Source organism: Micromesistius poutassou, assembly GCF_964030765.1.
Source record: "Micromesistius poutassou genome assembly, chromosome: 24".
Lineage (NCBI taxonomy): Eukaryota > Metazoa > Chordata > Actinopteri > Gadiformes > Gadidae > Micromesistius > Micromesistius poutassou.
This window is the reverse complement of record NC_140294.1, coordinates 3191621-3212916: the sequence shown is the minus strand read 5'-3', so window position 1 is coordinate 3212916 and position 21296 is coordinate 3191621. Positions and strand designations below refer to the sequence as shown.

Genomic DNA, 21296 nt, shown 5'->3' with positions numbered 1-21296 from the left:
CCTCCCTCCCTCTCCCCCTCCCCACCTCTCTCCCCACATCCTCCCCAGCCCAACGACTTCTCGGTGTCCCTCAAGGCGGCCGGCAAGAACAAGCACTTCAGGGTGCAGACGGTGGAGGGCGTGTTTTGCATTGGCCAGCGCCGCTTCTCCTCCATGGACGAGCTGGTGGAGCACTACAAGAAGGCCCCCATCTTCACCGGCGAGCAGGGGGACCGCCTCTACCTGCTGAGACCGCTGCACTGACCCCCCCCCCCACCGGCCGCGGGACACCCCCTGTGCGTGGGACACATGCGCTCGATACGGCGCTACGTTAACGCACGCTACGCAAGTGTACGGTATTCAAAGATAACGTACACTTTGCTAACGTACACTACGCAAACGGACGGTGTGCTAAGCTAACGTACGCTATGCTAACGTACGCTATGCTAAGCTAACATACGCTATGCTAACGTATGGTAAGCTAACGTACGCTATGCTAACGTACGGTAAGCTAACGTACGGTAAGCTAACGTATGGTAAGCTAATGTACACTACGCTAACGTACGCTACAGGACTTTGAGAGTACGTTGGAGAACACAACCCAGCGTTGCGGTCGTACGCACTGGTACGGTGTATAGTTGGGTACGTAAGGCCTGATCGTAGGCCTCACGACGGGTTGCACTGGGACTGCTTAAGAGCGGGTCGTAGGTGGACTGGAGGTGTTGGCGTGGGGGTTGGGGGCAGGGGTGGTGAGTGTGCCGGTTTCTTCGAGAGCGGCCGCCATCGCTTCCTGTTTGGCAAATGGATGAGAATAGGAAAAACCCCACCAAAGAGAGAAGGTGGTTCCACAAAGGGGGGGGTAGGGGGGCACTGAAGAATCCCTCCCCCCCCCCCCACCCACCCTGGATGGTACCATCCGACGCCCTTCCACCCCGTCTGTCCGATGTTTCCGCCCGGCTGCCTGTCAAAATGTCCCAAAAAGCCCAGGGTGCCGCCTCAACATCCACACTTTCACCTAGCTCTATATTTGTTTTGTTTTTATATACACTTGCTTCATTTCCTTGTGTCACCAGTTGCAACACTGCCGTTGACTCCGTCCCTGTGCTGAAACAAGGATACCCGCTACCTAAAGCTCCGTGGTCGCCGTGGTCACGAGCCTGAACACACACTGGAGAAACGGTACAAACCGGTTTCACAAACTGATGTGAAAATGTTTCCGGACCTTGATTCAAATAGGGAGTGCGGAGAAGCCGTTGTCAACACTGTCTGGCATATTGTCATGTCAACAAGGAACACGAACACACAGAGAACGTTATGTCACTGGTCGCACATGTCGGATGAATGAATGAATGATTAAATGAATAAATGAATGAGTGAAAGGAGCATTTACCGTGCACAAGAGGAGAGGGTTCGCACCCTTGGTGATTCGTGTAGCTGCCGGTTGAATGTTACTTAGCATACAGTGCTACCAAATGTGCCGTTGGTTTACGTACACATGCGCACGAGCCAGAGAAAGGCCCTGAAATGGCTGTTACCGTCTGCTGAGTCATGGGCTGGGCGGTTTGAACCCCGCCAGAGACATGACACAGCATTTCAGCTTTCAGAGTTTTAAATAGCGTGTGTTGAAGTTAAAATAAGGAGATTCCTGTTTGAGTTTTATCAGCTGTGCGCTTTGTAACGGAAGGGGATTATAAAGCCGCACAAACATAGTTTTACAAGGTCAGTAGGAATGGTTAAATTGCCATAAAAAATGCTGCCAGTAAGTACCAGTACATCAGAAAGCGAGCTCCTCAATGCCAAGTATAAACCTCTTTATATCCAACAATAGCTTTTCTGTATGAAATGCCTGAAATGTCGGCCTCGGATAGAATAAAAGCTCACATTTTCCTTGGAGGCTGTTCCTGTTTGTTTGTGTATTTCGAGGGGCCTGGGTTATTTCCCAGCTGAAGACACAGGAACAATGTGGAGGTTAAGGTTGGTGTTACGGCTTTGGAAAAGAAAAACGACTTGTATTCCCGCATGGATACGTAAAGGTATTAAGATGCACACTTTATTTTATTAAGGTTGGATATCTGAAACACATGGCCTGGTTTATTCACAGCTCACATTATCGGAAATCATGAAGGGAATATTCTTGTACAACTTCAACAACTTCCTTATAATTTCAAATAACTGTTTTTCGGTCCTTTCTTTTTCGTCGTTTTCTTTTGTTTTCTTGTTTATCTTGAGTTATTTTTAAGATGTCTTAAAGTTTGAGAGCACCGTTATTTAAATGTAATTTCCACTGAGTGTCTATTTAAAAATAATAATAATAAAGCAAAGAGGCAGAACACGAAGCTGTTTGACATGTAGACGCAGTGGGAAAGTAGTACTGTACCTATGAATTTGATGTGTGAGTAAGGATACTTTCATCAGATTAAAAGCTTTCCAAAATGAACAAATGTCTTGTAATTGGCTTTTGAATATATTTTAAACTTATTTTAGACCTATTGGTTCCTGATGTTATCTTTCTATTCATTTGAATGATCCAGAAGAACAGGAGGAACTAAGTAGTGGAGTATTGAACTGTCACAGAGGGCTAATCATAGTTATTATCACACGGAATAGAGTGAGTGTATACCAGACAATCCATGAAGCCTTTCAATTCACCCAACAAACAGCAGCCTACGTAAACTATACCAACAATTACAGGCACAAATCAACATTTATGGTGGCAATGTATTGTGGTCTTTTTGGGTATCATTTTATTTGCTGTGTGGCTACAATGGATCATTTTGTCTCTGTTTGTATTTCCAGCTAAACCTGAATGCGATCAATATGTGAACAGTTCCGTCGTAGACCAGCAGATGGCAGAATTGGAATACAATGAATTGTATTATGCCGATTCTCGTGGCTTGCCCTGTCTGACTGGTACATGGGCCACAAATGATGTCTGTACATTGGCTTATGATCCCCCTAGGAACGGGATTCCTCCCTATTTTAGACCCCCCACACACTTTAAAAAAGTGTTTTTGTGTAAAGGTTTTCAAAATCAAAACTTCTTATCAAAAGACCATCTTCTGTCTCGGAGATATCATAGATTAATATTGGGATAAAAAATAAAGGAGACATGCAGGGAGTAGAATAGGGAGTAAATACGGAAAGATGTTGAATTGTGAAATATTTAGCTTGGGAACCCCTCCCCCAACCCACTTAGGCCTATAGCCCCCACCTTAATGATTATTCCTACGTGTGTGTGTGTGTGTGTGTGTGTGTGTGTGTGTGTGTGTGTGTGTGTGTGTGTGTGTGTGTGTGTGTGTGTGTGTGTGTGTGTGTGTGTGTGTGTGTGTGTATAAGCTTTGCTTTGCATACAGCCCAGATTAGTCTTCATCCCTATAGGTAAACATATGGAGCCAAGTCTATTCAAAACACTCTCCAGCATCCATGAAAGGCAGTGTAACCATAGGCCTTTGTTGTTGGTCAGAATAGACCCATTAGGCCAGTGTCTGTTCTGTGGTGAAGGCTTAGGCCTGGTGGACCATCTATAGCTTGGCTTATATATATACACTACCGTTCAAAAGATTGGGGTCATGCAGACAATTTCATGTTTTCCATGAAAATCACACTTTTATTCAACAGTTTTCAGCTGTGCTAACATAATTGCACAAGGGTTTTCTAATTGTCAATTATATTATTTTAACATGACAAGCTGAACAATGTACGTTTAGAACACAGGAGTGATGGTGGCTGGAAATGGGCCTCTGTACACCTATGTACAGTAGCCCCTTCCAGCTAGAATAGTCATTTACCACATTAACAATGTCTGACTGTATTTTTGATTAATTGTATGTTATCTTCATTGAAAAAATTGAACGGTGTATATATATTGCTACAGGTCGGATTCACAACCCCGGAGCCAACACTGGACCGAATTGAATACATATGTTCTGAGTGGCTGGGCGATATATCTGTAGGCCTGGTTACGCTCCTGGCGCTCATGACAGGACGTGTGACAGAGCCCGCAGTTAAAGGAAAATAAGATGCAGGAGTGGCGATATATAGCGATATATGGCGAGCGTAGACCTTAAAGGAGCGCTGTCCTCGGCGCTCGTGTTTTTTAGGGTGCCATAAAGTACGCTACGACTGGCTTTTTGACACGTTTAGTAGCTTCAGGAAACGGTGGTTTATTTGGAAGTTAACCTCAAATTGTAATGTAAGTCACTTGGTCTCTCGGCTGGGTGGCTCTGTCCCTTTCTCCATCCATCTGTCAGTCTGTCCCTCTGTCACTGTTTCTGTTGCTGTGTGTGTGTCTCTGTATCGGTCTCTGTTGCTGTGTGTGTCTTTCTTTCTGTGTCTGTCTGTCATAAATGTACGTATGTATGTAAATATATATGAGATAGATATGTACATATATACATAAAAGAGAGAGACAGAGATATAGATATATTTGTATATGTGTATAAATATATCAATATAGATATAAAGATATATAGATAGACATCTCTGTCCCCTCACTCAAAGCAAGAAGGTTTGACATTAATTTAAATAAACAACCTTGAGCTAATGTTGGAAAGCTACATTTCCCCAGCACCTTTCGTTCCTCTACCACCTATTTCAGCGAGATGTTGACCCATATATCGGTTTCTCTTAATGTGCGTCCGTGCCCCCCCGTGGTAGTGCTCCACATGATGGCCACTTTCACTTTAATATTTTATTTCATATTCAACCCAGGCTCCAATCTGTTCCAGCTCGCCCTCTGAATTGAACATTCGGCGTGTTTGTCCTCAATGCCGTCACATTTTCGGAAAGTAGGTCACAATTTCAGACTTTTTCAGAAAAACAACTGTCCATTCAGGCCTACAGCTGACCTTACGACCCCACACATCACCCTGGTAGCGCACAGAGACCAGGTGAGGCATGTCTCGGCTGGGTGAGAGGGGTGGGGGGGGCTGAAGGTGCTGGTTTAGCCCCCGGCCCCCCAACACCCACCCACCGACCATAAGATGCCTGGGACCCTTTCTCCCACCACAGTAAGACCCTCAGACACAGGTACACAGCACCGCCGATCCGCGCTCCTGCTCTACACGTCTGTGGATCATCACTGCAGGTACGGTGCCTCAAAGCCTCATCAGAACGTCGATAGGTTATATATATCCCAATGTGCTCCATGATCCACGGTTTGAAAATGGATTGGTGTGTCAAGTGTTTTGTGTGCTTGCTTTAGATACTACTGCTTTAGTACTCTGGACACAAAAACAGAGAATTGCTACAGAAATGTCATGGAAATGTCATGGTCAAATATTATGGTCTTTTTTAAATGCTTGTTTTGAATGCTTTAGGGGGTTTTCAGCTTTGACTTCTATATTCAACGTAGCTCTATTGGCATGCCGGAGAAATAGGCACTAACTTAATGAGCATGTTTTAGGCCTGGGCAATAAAACAATAAATTATCGTATCGTGATAGACTTTTCATCAATATCAATATAAAACATGTTCAATATATCGATAAGAGACTGGACCATCAAATCTAGCAGCTGGGTTTGTTACACAAAAACGGTTCCATACTTATTTACAATATTTGAGTGTTTTTCATTGTTGTACCGATGTTAGAGTATTTATCAATGAAGAACAGTGGAAGGTCATATTAACTGTTAAACAGAAGTGTTTAAATCCAGCATAGTAATTCCTAGTCTTTTTAGGTCATTCAAATTATCAATAGTTATCAATATCGATCAATATGATCAAGTTATATTGTGATATGTCTTTCAGCCATATCGCCCAGGCCTAGCATGTTTATAAAGCCCTGTTAAGCCCTTTGAGACTGTCCCTGTGATTAAGGGCTATATAAATTGTATTTATAGCGTAAAATACATTTTAAATGTAATTTAAATTTAGCAGAATTCACTGTAATTCACTTTGGTTACTCTACTTGTTGCCTTGTGACTATATGTTTCTCCTCTGATTTTATTCTTCCTCTACTGTTCTCTACTGTGATCTTATTCTACTCTAATACCTTACTCTACTGTTTAACTGTACTCTACTCCTCTCCTGTACTACTCTACTGGATTATATTCACCTACTGCCTGTGTAATATGTGCTGCGTCCCTGGGGGCCAGTTAGGAGCCATGACCCTACAGGGACCTACCCTTCTGCTGCTGGTCGGCCTGCTGGTCCCTCTGATCCTGGCCGCCCCCACGGGTGAGAGAGAGAGTGAGTGAGTGAGTGAGTGAGTGAGTGAGTGAGTGAGTGAGTGAGTGAGTGAGTGAGTGAGTGAGTGAGTGAGTGAGTGAGTGAGTGAGTGAGTGAGTGAGTGAGAGAGAGAGAGAGAGAGAGAGAGAGAGAGAGAGAGAGAGAGAGAGAGAGAACTAAACCTAACCTCAATAATATTATTAATTGATATTGGCCGTAGAATTGTATTTTGTATTCATTCAACGGAGATGTGTTTGTGTGTGTCGGATGCAAGTGTGTGATTAAGTACTGATGATAGACACATGAAAACTGAAAAGGATATGAGACACATCACTGACTCTCTTTCTCTCTCGCTCTCTTTTATGTAGGTACAAAGAAGGCTGCAGTTGAGGACGACAGGGGTGGGTGTTGACACACACACACACACACACACACACACACGCATATCTTACAGATATAAGTGCATACATTAGTTTTCATTGACATAAGAAGGCCGAAATGACATTGTATAATGACAATGTTATCATTGGTGTAAAAAGTAAAAACCCTCTTTATTATGGTTTTGTTCAAAGTACATTTCACAATCACCAGATAATCTATCATATAATAATATATTTTAGGAATCCATACCTCACTTTTTAAACATTTGAATGTGGTTTTCTGGGATATCTAATGTGAAACAAATTCTCGACCTATGGGCCTGTTTATGAACGTCACACATCATAGGCCTATACGCATGACTGGAAACGCAGTGATTAAAAAAGTAAGTTGATGGCGGATCGCCTGCTCAAAGACTTGCACTCATCCCTGACAAGGACAAAGTGGCTGAGCTAACTACATTAAACATGTGTGGACATCACGCAGCCTCAAAGAGACACACAATCTGTCGTATAAGACCATCTTTGCCAAACTTTGTTCTTGTTCAACATTAGTCTTCTTGAAAAACGAATCCTCCATCACATATCGTTCCTGCATTATCCTACTTATTTATTCAGTCCATCGTTCCTGGCCTGCCCTCTTTACATTGAAGTCAATTCCAAACTGTTGGATTTGATTAACCAGAATCACATTCCAATCAATATGCAGCCAGGGACCACACACGATTTAAATAAAAATGAACCCTCTGTGATCTTGTGGGGTCTGCCTGCGGTCTTTGGTGACATGTCAGGCATAGCGATGATGTTTGTATGACGTTTCTTCATAGAACTGCTACCTTGAGCCGAAACATCAATAGGCCTAACGTTAATGAAGATAATGACAATGAGCGGGAAAAATAAATAACTGAGGTCAGCTATAGACACAGATACAAACTAAAACAAAAAAAAATTAAAGGCCTGTATGAAAGTCTCTCGAAGTGATTAAATAGTTCCTTACGTGACAAAGATAATCTCCAACTAAATAATCGTATGCCGCATTTGCATTTATATTGAACCGCGGCAGACAGGGAGGGGTTTGGTAATATGGTTTCATTACAACGGGATATTAACCCATCAAATAAATTACCTCTTTAGCGATCATCATATCCATCTTTGGCACAATGAACACAGCTTGATTGATTAACTTTCGTTGAAATAAAAATCAAGACTCACTCAAAAAAAAAAGTGAAAACGCCCATTTGATTTAATTTCTTCCAGGCATGAGAGTCAAGCGCAACATTCCCAACTGGGCGATGAGCGCGTCCGACTTCTTCGGCTGGGTGGAGGAGCTCCGGAGAACCGGCGGCTACGAGAGGATGGACGAGTTGGCCCGGACGTTCTGGGCTCACTTCCCGTCTGCCAACGGCCTCGGCTACGGAGCCCATGAGCAAGACGAGTAGAATAGGGGAGAGAGAGCGAGAGAGCGATAGAGCGAGAGAGAGCGAGAACGAGAGAGAGCGAGAGAGAGAGATTGTTGAAAATATACTGTTGTAATATTTGTGGATTTACTTCCATAGGGATGTCATGTATTTCATATATTTTTCTTTTTTTCCCCACTATTTTGCATAGCATAACATTTATATTATTAAACATTGGAAAGCTCAAATCTGAATATTTTTGGTTTAAACTGAACAGAATGCTGTTTTTTCTAACTGCAACAAAGTCACTGTTGTGTTATTTCCAGCGTTGGGTGGTGGTTGATTGGAAAACAGTTGGATGGGGTTTATTGATTTAAGCAATCTTAAGCCGTTTCTCAATTCGCGTTCTCGATAAACGTCATCAGTGGTAGCCCAAGCACTGTTCCAATTCCGAGTATGGAGTACTGTCGTAAAACCCGGAAGTGTTCTCGACGTGTTCTCGATGAGGCCGTTCTACCGAGGATGCATCGGAGGTGACTCGTGTGGACTTGAGACCGTTAAATATCCCAGAATGCATCATCGAGTCCGCTGCTGTTCCAATTGCAGGTGCGTACTCGCGTTCTCGGAAGTCCGTACTTGAAAGTCCGGACTTGCCAAGTACGTACTTCCAAGTCCACGAGTACGTAGTCCGCGTACTTGGTAATAGCCGTTTCTCAATACCAAGTACGCGGACTACGTTCTCGCGTTCTCGGAAGTCCGTACTTGAACGTTCGGACTTGCCAAGTACGTACTTCCAAGTCCGCGAGAACGTAGTCTGCGTACTTGGTATTGAGACGCACCTGCAATTGGAACAGCAGCGGTGCGTCTCTTTTTGTCCGTTCTTTCACCAGGCAGGGTTAGAGAATGGGGGAATTGACCAATCGGAGTTCTTGCTTAAACTTGCGTGTTATTGAATATTCAGTTTGTCTTCTACGTGTTCCAAATGCCAAATGAGATCCATACGTCATATTGTTGATAGAAGCACCCTTTGTGGGGTTTGTCTTGACTATTTCACTTGTCAAGCTGTGTCCTGATTGGCACCCCAGCAGCATTGACACATACATAAACAATGGCACCACAGGTGGGATGGATAAACAACATTGTGAAGGAAAAACAAGCATGATTTAATGCAATCAATCACAAAGCATTCGTACATCAAACTATCACATTGACCTTTTTTCACCATTTGTTCTACTTTGAAGGAATAAATTGCTCCTGCTTTATAATGATTCCACATCAAAACCCCTGAACAGGATTTACCAGAATCTGATATCCATGTGTGTTCAAGGTGCCCCATCCAGCTACAGTTTCGCTCCTCTAGAAGGATGGAGGACAGCCATGACCCCCTGCTGTAGCTGGGAAAATGCCACGATTTTCGAGCGTTAAATCCCCTATCAGAGGCAGAGCTGATAGCAACTCTACCCATAAGACTATAAGGGTAGGTTTCTCTCTCTTGGGTGAGGATGCATGTGCAAGAGGAGGATGAGTGTATCCGGGACTTGGCCTTCATGTAATATTCATAGTGCTGGCAAAATAGCTTATCTTAGCTTAGCCAGACTGTGGATTTGCTGGCACGGTTGGGACAGCAGCTAGCAAAGGATACACAAAGTCTATTTTAATTTTTAGTATGATAAACGGAAAATTATTATTAATGATTTACAATTAATTGTGGGGAAAACGTTACAGTACAGGCACAAATATCGACCCTCCAAGAGGGAGTAGCACTTTCTCTGTAGGCCATCCTGCTCCTTCAACCACCCTGTTTGAACAAAGCTTGATGAAAATCAAATTTGATTCTTTGTGGTATCGTTGTTTTGGGCTAGGTATGACTCGGAGAGCGATAACCTTTCAACACGTGGTTCATGCCAACAGAGACACAATTAAACAAGCTACGTTCTGATGGTGGTTCATGAAGCATCTCTCGAAGGTAACAGGTAAGAATTTAGTTTATTGGAAGTGGGCGGAGTAGTAAATCCATAGATATATATAGAACACTAGATGTCTTACGGCGGAGTCTAGAACGTCCGCACTGGCGGCCATCTTGCCCCAGTAAGCTCGCTCACCCATAACATTGTGTTGGTAGTGGTACATGTACTTTTTAAATAACCATAACTTGCTCAATGTTCAACCGATTTTCAAACGGTTTGGTTTCTTACAAACTACTACTATTTGTAAAGGGAAATCTTGTACCTATTTTAGATTATTACATTTTTTTAGAACATAACATAATTATTCATAAGTATGCAGTGTCATAAAGTTACATCTCTGACGTTTATAACGAACCAAACCATTTGAAAATCGGTTGAAAATTGAGCAAGTTATGGTTATTTAAAAAGTACATGTACCACTACCAACACAATGTTATGGGTTAGCGAGCTTACTGGGGCAAGATGGCCGCCGGTGCGGACGTTCGTCTCCATTGGCCAGCAGCGCGGACGAGACATCTAGTGTTCTATATCTATGTGTAAATCGGCCACGCCGACATGTTCTATTTTACCCAGGTAAACCTTTGGTCCGTCTTGGTTTGGGTGGAAATGGCAAAGAGGCCATGTTTGTAGTGTCTAACTTATCTAAAAACTCATAAGACCTTATATGGTGTTGTCCACTATGTGGAGAAGAAACCTTTCATAACTGGTGTTAGCTTGTAACATGTGGTGATAATAAAGCATAGACTAAGATAATTTACATCAAGCTACAGTACATTGAAATCACATTTATAGTATGCAATGTGATTCATCTAAAGTCTGATGAGATGCTGATGCTGATCTGATGGCTTTATTGAATGTGTGTAATATTCTTTATTACACAGCTCTTCTTAATGCTGTAGAATGCTCCATTCACTTGCATGGGCCTTCCCAACGTTCGGCGGTCAATTATTTTTTTGATAATTGACCGTTGCTAAGCATAAATGACCGCTGTCAAGGAAAGTGGATTTTTTGCCTCTGATTCACATCTTTTGTAGCACTCTGCAAGTAGTCTGGTAACTTATCAACCCCAGCGTATTTGGTTGCTAAGCAACGTCACGACGAATATTGAAAAGTGGAGTAATAGACTATGGCCTTAGTGATCATTCTATGTATTGTATTTTTTGTACACACAAAATCAAGAAAGTGCAGTTCAATTGCCATAATTAAATTAAAGCCAGATCTCTGAAAAATTACAGCAAGGAGGCTTTGTTTACACTGCTAAGGGATACAGATTGGTCGCAAGTATTCAATTGTGCAGAGGTGGATAAAGCTTGGGTATACTTTAAATCATTGTTTCTGGTAGCGGTTGACACTCTTGCTCCAGTAAAAAACATTAGAATTAAAGTCAGAACAGAGCCCTGGATAAATGAAAGGTCATTTTGAAAGCCACGAAGACAAGAAATTATCTTTTTAATTATTTTAGGAAGAGTAAAGATGAGCATTTGTTCATGGAGTATAAAAAACAAAGGAATGAGGTAAACCGATTGATTAAGAGAGCCAAGGTAGGATTTTTTAATGATAAAATAACAGAAAATAGGAAGCTAGGTAGTTAGCTAATAGGTAGCTTTTAGGATACAGCAAAAGAGTCAAGACCAGATCATTTAACCTCAACCTACGCCATCAAACGCCGCCCCTAGCACCAATAGGAATTGTCGCACTGCAGCACCGTTGTGGTTATGTTTTGAAAGCAGCAATCAACAAACATAGTCGGTATAGGTTACCATTACATTATACCAGTTGTTGACTACATATATGTAGTCAACAACTACATATATGGCCCATATATGGCCCTGATGCCCATGATCCTCTGTTTGCGCTTACAATGATCATCACATTAATTCATAGTTACTTATGTCCTGTCGGGCACTTTGTTTATGGTTTAGTCACTTCCCTATTGGAGACGCTAGGGAATAGAACAGTGGCGTGTAGCTTAGCGGGGCGGCGCCGCTGGTGTGGGCTAGTACGTCGGAAATAATGGGGGCGTTCTTTTTGACACTGTGCTCCGCTTTGGCGGTGTGTGTTGGGCTTTAGTCTCTCATCAAGATAAAGCTGAGGTAGAGAGGTTACTGAGTGCAGAACTTCAGAAGGTCAGTACATGGCTCTCTGAAAACAAGCTGTCCCTCCATTTAGGTAAAACTGAATCAATACTTTTTGGATCAAAATCAAAAATGAGGAAGTTCACATGCTTCACGTCGGGGTCTGGTTCGCCCTGTCTGGGCTTATTTTCCAGATAATGACTGGCGTTCTATACATTATCCCTTACATATTCTTCTGGTGAAAGACACAAATATAGGGTCAAATTTTATGCTAAAGAGCTTTGTCAATGCTATTGATGTAGGTGGGTATTTAGGTCATTTATTGAAGGGGAAAGTTGTCGATGCATGGCACTAGCCATTAGCCATTTCTTCCACGTTAACATAGGTATCTTAAACGCCAGACTCGGTTATGCTCAAAAATAAACATACTGGATCAAGCCAGAGTTAAAAAAAAGTTAGATTTGTCAGTAGGGATCTGTTCCATAATGTTGTCAGACACTTAGTACACTTAGTACAAATCCACCATGTTTGTGGGTAAACAATCACTGTTAGAAGACCGACATTTATGGGATGCAGTTGCCCAAAAGGATTACATTGCAACCAATTTTGCGAATTGAGGCTGCAACGTCATTGCTCAATGCTGGACCAATGTCAAGGATTGTTGTCTGCATCAGTCCCCAATACCCAAAATGAAAATAATTGAAAATAAGCTCCAGGTTCAGAAACGCAGAAGTTATACTTTAAGGCGTATTTTTTTACAGTTTTGTCCCCCATGGCTTTTTATACCATCCTCCAGGAATCCAGGTTTTTTCCCTCCCTCCCTCTCCCTCTCTCTCACTGTTCTCTCTTTGTCTCTGTTTCTCTCTCTCTATCCGGGTTGACCCAAGTGAAAGCCTCTAAACCGTTACCTCATTTAAAAAAGCTTATAAAAAACAACCTTCTCTCATGAACTGGGGATGAACTCCCTCATCCCGACCCCCAGCCCACCCCAAAACAAATCCTGCCCTAAAATGGAACCGGCACGGACAGCTTTCTGCTGAGGAATGTTTGCGGTCATGGGAGGGGAGTTTTGGCAGTGTGTCAGTAAGGTAAGGCCTTAACGCTTCTAGGGTTCAGTGTTCGATTCCCACCCATGATATGTACACATTTGCAGTATTCTACAGCGCTTTGAATAAAAGCAACCAGATTGCATTTATCTGTTTAAAATCCATCTACAGTATATGTCAGTAGGATTTTGCTGAAATTCGTTAATGTATTTTTTTAAACAAAGCTTTACAATAGAAAGCGTGAAAAGGATTTTTATTAAAGGTTTTGAATGAATGTGTTCCATTTTGTCCAGAGTGGTATTACTTTAGAAACCAGACAGTAGAATGTACATCCTGGATTCACTCAAGGCTTCTACAGTTACAGGAAACTCAATTCAAATGTTGTGCTTTTTTATACGAGAGTGCAAGGCTAGGGAACATTCAACATTAAACAATTTAGGGCCAAACCATTTTTATTTGTCTGTATTCTTTCTTTACACAACTGTGGCCGATGTTCGCTGTTGTTGTGTTACGGGGAGGGCTGTCATTCCACCATAACCAAATTAAGTCTATTCCAGCCCTTAGAAAGCAACTTCAATGTATTTTCATTGTGATAACCATTTGCCAATCGCTTTCATTGTAAGTGAAATTACCAAGACAGTCATCATGTAGCCACCTGACCGATTATGTCTGTCCGTCTAAATTAGTTTATTGAGTCCTATTCTGCTTGACCCCCACATTGCTGCTCGCAGCTATATTTATTATTAAGGCATATATATATATATGCCTTATATATATATTGGCATGGACCCATAAGGCTTCCGTAGGGCCATGACATCAAAGGTAGTGACATCATGCGCGGGAAAATTTAGTTAGAAGCCTACGTAGCAACACAGTTTTTTAAATTCTTATTTTGATTTTATGCCTGTTTGCACCGTTCCCTTTTTACAAGTAAAAGATCAAACTAACTCAATAGACGTGTCATTTATGGAGTCAAGCTCATTGCTTCTTAAAGCTTACCAAGTGTTGGGAACAACACGCTACAATAACCTTTTAAATCTCAGTAGTAAAAATGACATTTAAAAAAACATTTTTATCCTTAAAAACTAAACACGTTTTTTTCTTAACCCTCAAAGCCAGTGGCGGATCTAGGATGGCCAGGGGTGAAGACTGAATCCAAGCCACCCCATTGGCCACCCTTGTCGTATTTGCATTTTTGTGGATTTTAATTTATTATTTTTTTTTTTGAATACATTTATGTCTGGCTCTTATGTCCACATCTGGTGAACAGATTCCCTCTAATATTGTGGAACTCACAAAGATCATTGAACCATTTAAAGAGGTATTCCATGAGCTATTCAGGTTATGCAAAAGAGCCATTTGCCATACCTGTGAGTACAGCTACCTGTGAATGGAGCATTTCCACACTCTGGTCAAGACCTACCTTAAATGGACCATGGGTGATGTTCAACTGAGCGATCTAGGAGTTTTAAGTGTATAGTCAAGACGAGCAAAAGCCCTGGATCTTGGTGATTATTTTAATCGCTTTGCGATTCGCTTTCACACCAGAGGTGGAAAAAGTACTGAAAAAAGCTACTCAAGTAAAAGTACCGTTACATCACTGAAATTGTACTCAATTCCAAGTACAAGTATTGTAGTTAAAATGTACTCAAGTACAAAGTACTATTTTCAACACCTCAGAGTTACTTTTTTACTGGTCATATTTAATGCTTCACCAATCATAAGTTTTCAACTGCAGGGGGGATCCAATATCTCTAATTAGGGTTAACTTTGAACAATGATGTTGAGCAATTTTACATCCTGTCATAAGACATCAAACCCAACAAAACATACATTAAGGCCTTCTATTTTAGTCTATAGCCTACTTTGACTTGAAGGAGTGTCATGACACTATATGCTTGACATATGTGATATTAACACTCCTCTTATCTCTGAATCATTTGTTCAATAGCCTACAGAAAATTACAAAAATAATTTCAAGTCCATGTCTGAAGTTTGATTTTGAAGCTTGACATAACAAGACAGTCAGCCATTATCCATTATCCATTCAGCCTACCGACTACACCCTAGTCTGACTACACCCTAGTCTGACTACACTGACGGCTGAAAGGTAGGCTTATTGCTAGTTGAACTCTCAGGCCAATGCAGCATGCATCTTGTCATTCTCGACATACTTGCCTGCATTTTACATTTGCATTTTACTCAGTAACTTGTGTGGTTTAATATGTAACTAAGTACAATACTTCAACCAAAATTTACTTAAGTAAAAGTACTACTATTATTCCTACAAAATACCAAAAAAAGTTACTTTCCACCTCTGCAAACCACAATAATCGCAGAATACGGCTGTTGTAAGCTGAATCTATGGCAAGTTAATGTATTTTGTATGTTAGAGGCAGGGATTCAAAAGTTTAAAAAATTAATGTTTTTGCAATTGTGTAATTTTTTTCTGATAAATGCACTGCATTTTGACTTTTTACTTTTACAGTGTTAGATCAGAAGGTCGAGTTAGTGTTTTTTTTTTAAACAGACCTGAAAAGCTGAGACCAACCTGCATTTGTTGTCTTAGAATCTGAGTTTAATCTATACACAAGACGCCTTTAGAAATGTGACATTTAAAATGAGTCAGAAATGAAATTCTTCTTGAATAAATCAGACTTTGTTTTTAAAAAATATTACCAAACTGTCTCTGAGTCTCTGATGATGTTTTTTGATAAGAAAAAAAACACTCATCAGGTAACACTCAGGTAACTGCAAGAAATTGATAAAGTAAAAGTGTATTTGACAATTACACCACTGTCTGAATTAATATTATGATGTAGAGTTACAGCGTGTACATGCTTTAAATATTCCCTACATTTCAAGATGCCTTATATCATATTTAGATTTATGTGCCACCCAAAAATGATCTCTGGTCTCACCTTGGCCCACCACTGAAAATGTTCTAGCTCCACCACTGCTCAAAGCACACTGCTGTGTCAGGGCGGAGGGATGTGAAAAAATGTTTTGGAATGTTTGCATCCCAAATACACTTGAGTCCTATCTGAAGCAAGTGAAAAAATCCAGCCAGGCTATATACTAAGTACACTAATTCTAAGTTACGAGTATATTGTGGTTTAGATCCTAAATACACAGTATTGGGCTATGGAATGGACAGAATTTCGGCAGAGATGCCACTCAGTCTGAGCTGTTCCTTCTCACCAGAGATAACAAACAACATGAGACCTATAGCCCATTTTAAGAAACTCACATCATTGACCTTGCCTGAAGTCTTGGCCACGTTCACACTTGCCTGTCATAACAGCGTGTTCACACAATGTTTATTTATGCTCCCCAACACCCTGCTTGATTGACAGGTGAGGCTTCAGCTGGCCTGGATAATTAATGTCCTGAAATCTCTCGAGTTCCGTCACCCTTGGGCGTTCTGTTTTTAACTTATCATGAGAACAGAGAGACACGCGCTATCTCCATCCCCCGTCTGTCTTCTGTCCCCTCCCCTCCCGAGACGAGGAGATGTTAGGACACTCAAACACCCTGGCCTCTGTATATCTATTGATCATCGCCTGAACCGTAGCTCAAAACACTCCAAATCTTTCATCACTTTCATCTCACTCACAAACATCTCTCTCTCTCTCATCACCCACTCACACTCCACTTCACTTGCACTCATCCAATCCACTCACAGATTATTCTGTCATCTCCTCCTTTGATCTCGTCTCCCTCCGTCAGTCTCGGGCCAACTGAGGCTGCTTCAAACCAGGCCATCATCCACACTCACTCCCACATTGGGATCATTTTGTTATGATTATTACTCTTGTCCCCACTCAAGAGTATCCCCCCGACCAAAGAGTCCCTGTGCTCCCTACGGAGGCCTGGGAGGATCATCCGGGACAGCAGCATGCACATGGGCCCACCTGGGGGGAACGCTGGGCCGCTTAGAGTCCCCAGCAGGCTGAGCCATTCTTTGTTTCCCTCTGAATTGTACAGAGGAGATTAGCGGTAGAACTCAGGTCCGGTTCATCAGGCGGCACATATCAGTGTGACCAGTGGGGAGCATTAAAAAGTTAATGCTTTTGTAGCTTTTAATGGGCTTTTCTTTAAATGGTGAATGTTGTCAATTGGCTCAGAGTTTTTTCTAAGGCAGCTTTCCAAATTCATCCCCCCACCTTCCAACAGCTCAGGTTTCTGGATTTTATTTCTGGATTTCTTCCCTCTAGGTTTCATCACTGGTCTTTAACTTGCCTGTTTGTTAGTAAGGCAAACCCCGTAAAATCTTCTTTTGTATTATTGATACTCTCTGAAATGCATGTTCAACATAACTATTCCATCGCTATGGTATATCCAGCCACCTCGGGTATATCTTTATAATTTGCATTTTTGCATTAAAGTGTGGAGACGCACATGTGTGTTTTGTACATTTTAAGAATGTTTGTGGCTGGGTGCCATGTATTGGTCTTCCATGTGTTTTTTGTGGGTGTGCTTCTTTGTTCATAATAATATGAGTCATTATTTGTCAGTTAGCACTAGTCTCTCTCTCTCTCAGTAGTTTCAGATTGGCCGCCCTGGCCACACCATCAAAGAAGAACCAACAAGCTCTCCTGGCTAGCGTTACCAAATGTCCAAAACAGAACACATGTGCAGATCACCTTAGCGCTAGGTGACCGTCAGAAGCCAAGATGTGGCAGTAGCCAAGTAAGGTTCCTCCCTCATCCTCATCCTCATCGTCGTCCGCTTATCCGGGGTCGGGTCGCGGGGGCAGCAGCTCAAGCAGGGGGCCCCAGACTTCCCTTTCCCGGGCCACATTGACCAGCTCTGACGGGGGGATCCCGAGGCGTTCCCAGGCCAGTGTTGAGATATAATCTCTCCACCTAGTCCTGGGTCTTCCCCGGGGTCTCCTCCCCACTGGTCGTGCCTGGAACACCTCCCAAGGGAGGCGTCCAGTGGGCAGGTTATGGCAGACAAGTAAGGTTATGGTCTGCAATTGAATGTCTGAATTCAATTATAAATGATTCAAGATTCAATATGTTCAAGTACACCCTTGTAAAAGTCCCATATATGCAAGACCAAACATAATAGATCAACATTAAACATATGTGTATATGTGTAGCAGAAAGAGGTTATGAAAGCAGAAGTGGGGATAGAAGGGTATAGATAGAAGTATAAAAAGCAATATAGGTGGCATATGCAATAAACTATTATTTATTATCATTGTTATTTAATTATTGCACTGATGGTAAGTTTACATAGATGTTTAGATTGCGTCTGTGTGTGTGCATGCGTGCATGCGCGTGGGAGTAGTGTTCGTGTTTGTGTGGATGTGTGTTGGCTTTGTGAATAATTTTCATAGCCTGAAGAATAAAGCTGTACCTCAGTCTGCTGCTGTGTGTGTGTTTTGACCATACTAAGCTTCTCCTGCTTGAGGGCAACGTGGGGAACTGGCTGTTGCGTGGGGGGGCGTGCTGGGTCCTCAGTCCCTAATGACTCCCTCAGACCTCCCCAGGCAGCGCTGGGTGTACAGCTCTGTTAGACCGGCCAGCTCAGGCCATGTTCACACCTGGGATCAACATGCGACTCGGGGCGATCCATTAACAAGCAAACAGCTCTCAGATCAGGTGTGGATTGACCCCAAGATGCATTGAAGCCAGACCACCTCCGAATGTGGTCTGAGTGGCACTCAGACCACATTCGGAGGTGGTCTGGGCGCATATGTCGACATTCTTACGACGGTGTATATGTGAATGTGTCCTGGGCTTACTTGAAGGACCCCCCCCCCCTACTCAACTGACGTCCTCTGCGTAAGCAGGAGTACGTATTCATCCGTGCGCAAACAGCGCAAGCAGAACAACAAAGGTCTAAATCATAAAATCAAGGAAGCTGGCTTCAAAAAATGTAGCCCTAAGAGATTTGTTAATCATCTTTGGCGATTTCGGCAAAGTATGCATTGTTTTCATTTCTTCTTATTTTCTTTGACGGCAGTCCGGGCCCGTGTGTGTGCATCGCTGCCTCCCTTCGGTTACGACTAACAACACATTTGGTCTTTGCAACTGGAAACGAGGTACACGTTTATTCGCTTATGGAGCGTGGAGGTAACATCTGATCACACGTTGTCACTCGAGATGCATGTGGTGACACATGTCAATGAGAGGTGTGAGCTGACGCACTCAGAGCCGTCCACCTGTGATCACTTGTTAATGCTAGGTGTGAACAGGGCCTCGCATCCAGAGACGTGCTGGGGTGTCTGCAAGCCCCCGCCTAGTGCCTTACGGTCCCTCCTGGTAGAGCTATCATCCCAGTCTCTGTTTTACAGAGCTTTTACTGAGTCTGTTCAAGGACAAGAATGCTCTGTGTAAGATTGTGAATGTAACCTGTAAGATAGTGGGAGTGAGGTTTGGTAGCCTTACTGAGTGTTTTAAGTACTCAGTATCTTAATCTATCAAGATATAAGTGACTTAAATAAATGACTTACGGTTTAGGACACCCAATGCCCTAAAACAGAGGTACATCAATTATTTTTTCCCTCTCTCGATTCGAGCACTGAATGCACATAACAGAGGTAGACAGCTTTGTCTCTATCTGTCTGTATTGTTGTTGTGGTATGTGTGGTCCTGCTGCAAACAAATTGCCCGCTTGGGACAAAGAAAAAGACTGACCTGAACTGAACAGTCTGTCCCAGGCTCTCTATGGGGCCCCGTTACAAGGCCCTGAGGATTTGGGGCTTCAGGCTGAATTTCTTCAGGTGCCCGAGGATGTACAGACGCTGTTGATTTATTTTGTGCATTGCAACTGCAACTCTCTGGCTTTATTTGCTTTGTTTGAGGGCCTGGAAATTTGCATATATGATGACAATCAATTACAGAACAATATGCAAGCTAACAATCCGTTAAGGAGAGAAAAAATATTCCTTATTGTTCTTATTTCTTATTTTTCTCTTCCAAATGAGGCTAAGAGTTTAGTGTTAAAGAGGTCAAAAACAACAACCGATAATAACAATTTTTCCAACTCTCAACTTCGTCGATCTTTATGCATGCTTTGATCTAGATCACTGTGTGTGATGAGTAATACTCTTTTACCATGCATGGTTTAAAGATCCAATGTGTAGAATTTTGTAGTATCTAACAGTGTGGTTGCAGATGGCCACCAACTAAATATTTTTACCGGCTTTCATTAATTTTTGATATTTTTTGGTTCAGTTTCAAAATCTTCTGCCCTCCCTCTTTCCAACTCTGAACTCTTACCTACAGCAGCTTTAAAGTAATTAGCTGTAGCGTCAATTAGTTCAGCATTAACATGATGTCACCACCCTATCGGATCCTTCTCCCTTTCCCGAGCATCAGCTGACGAGATTATACTTCAAATCACTAAATGACCCCATGTTCCCATGCCCTTCATTCATAATTTTTTCATCGCAGGGTTTTCTATTGCAATGTAGTTGTAGACTAAAATTGTCATTGATTTATGATATAAAGGGTTAGCAGTGCCCAAGTTAGAATCTAGGCTGAGAGGGCATATAGGCCTGAATCGTGCTGTCCTCATTTCATTGTGCGTGACAACAATGGCTCAAGTAGAGGCCCTGTAACCACGAACACAATAGCCTATATCAGCTGCTCGCGAGGTCAACAAACAGATCTGGTTTGCAGGAGAAAACCATTGTTTGTTGTTGTCAGGTCTTCGGCGATGTCAGCAACAGGAAAAACCGTAGAACGGCGCCTCCCTGGGTCCTATAATATCACTGTCTCCTTCAAAATCCGATATATACGGTTTTGTGTCGCACAATGACATGTTTGCACGACAATTACTCAGAGAGTCACATTAACGCATCAGTTTGAAACCTTGCACCAAGGCCGTGTGACACACACATGCGGGGGTTACGGGAGTGGACGTATGGGTGTGAAACCCAAGCTTGCGTGATTTGACAGCTTGTTGCCTATGGAAAGGGGGGATAGATGGATAGATCGTTTTGCGTGGAGCCATGTCGCGCTCCTTCTGGACAGGATGAAGACGGCGGACGAAGAAGAGGGGGCGGCATTAGCTCAGGAGGTAGAGTGGGTTGGCTGGTAACCGCAAGGTTGCTGGTTGGATCCCCGGCTCCTTCTAGCTGAGTGGCGTGGTGTCCCTGAGCAAGATGCCTCACCCTAATTGCTCCTGACGCGCTGGCTGTCGCCCTGCGTGGTTGACTCCGCTGTCGGTGTGTGAATGGGCGAATGTCTTGAATTCATTGAATTCCATTCATTCAAGGCCATCACTTTGGAGAGAGTGAAAGGGGTTTTGTCCTTGTGTGGGGCAGCTG

General features: G+C 42.6%; 1 protein-coding gene and 1 pseudogene across 2 annotated transcripts in view; both read left to right on the top strand.

The window, feature by feature from the left end:
* The window catches only part of LOC311369779 (cytoplasmic protein NCK2 pseudogene), a 28304-nt pseudogene extending 28061 nt beyond the window's left edge, over positions 1–243 (top strand). Inside the window, exon 4 of the transcript in view lies at positions 49–243. The product of the transcript in view is annotated as a cytoplasmic protein NCK2 pseudogene (transcript). The remainder of the gene's footprint in view (positions 1–48) is intronic.
* A 5840-nt stretch (positions 244–6083) lies between these two features.
* otos2 (otospiralin 2) lies at positions 6084–7963 on the top strand (the record flags this gene model as incomplete). The annotated part of the gene is made up of 3 exons (XM_084487793.1): positions 6084–6156; positions 6516–6548; positions 7782–7963. 3 exons carry the CDS (start codon positions 6084–6086, stop codon positions 7961–7963), a joined length of 288 nt encoding a protein of 95 aa, XP_084343919.1.
* Positions 7964–21296: the final 13333 nt, after the last annotated feature.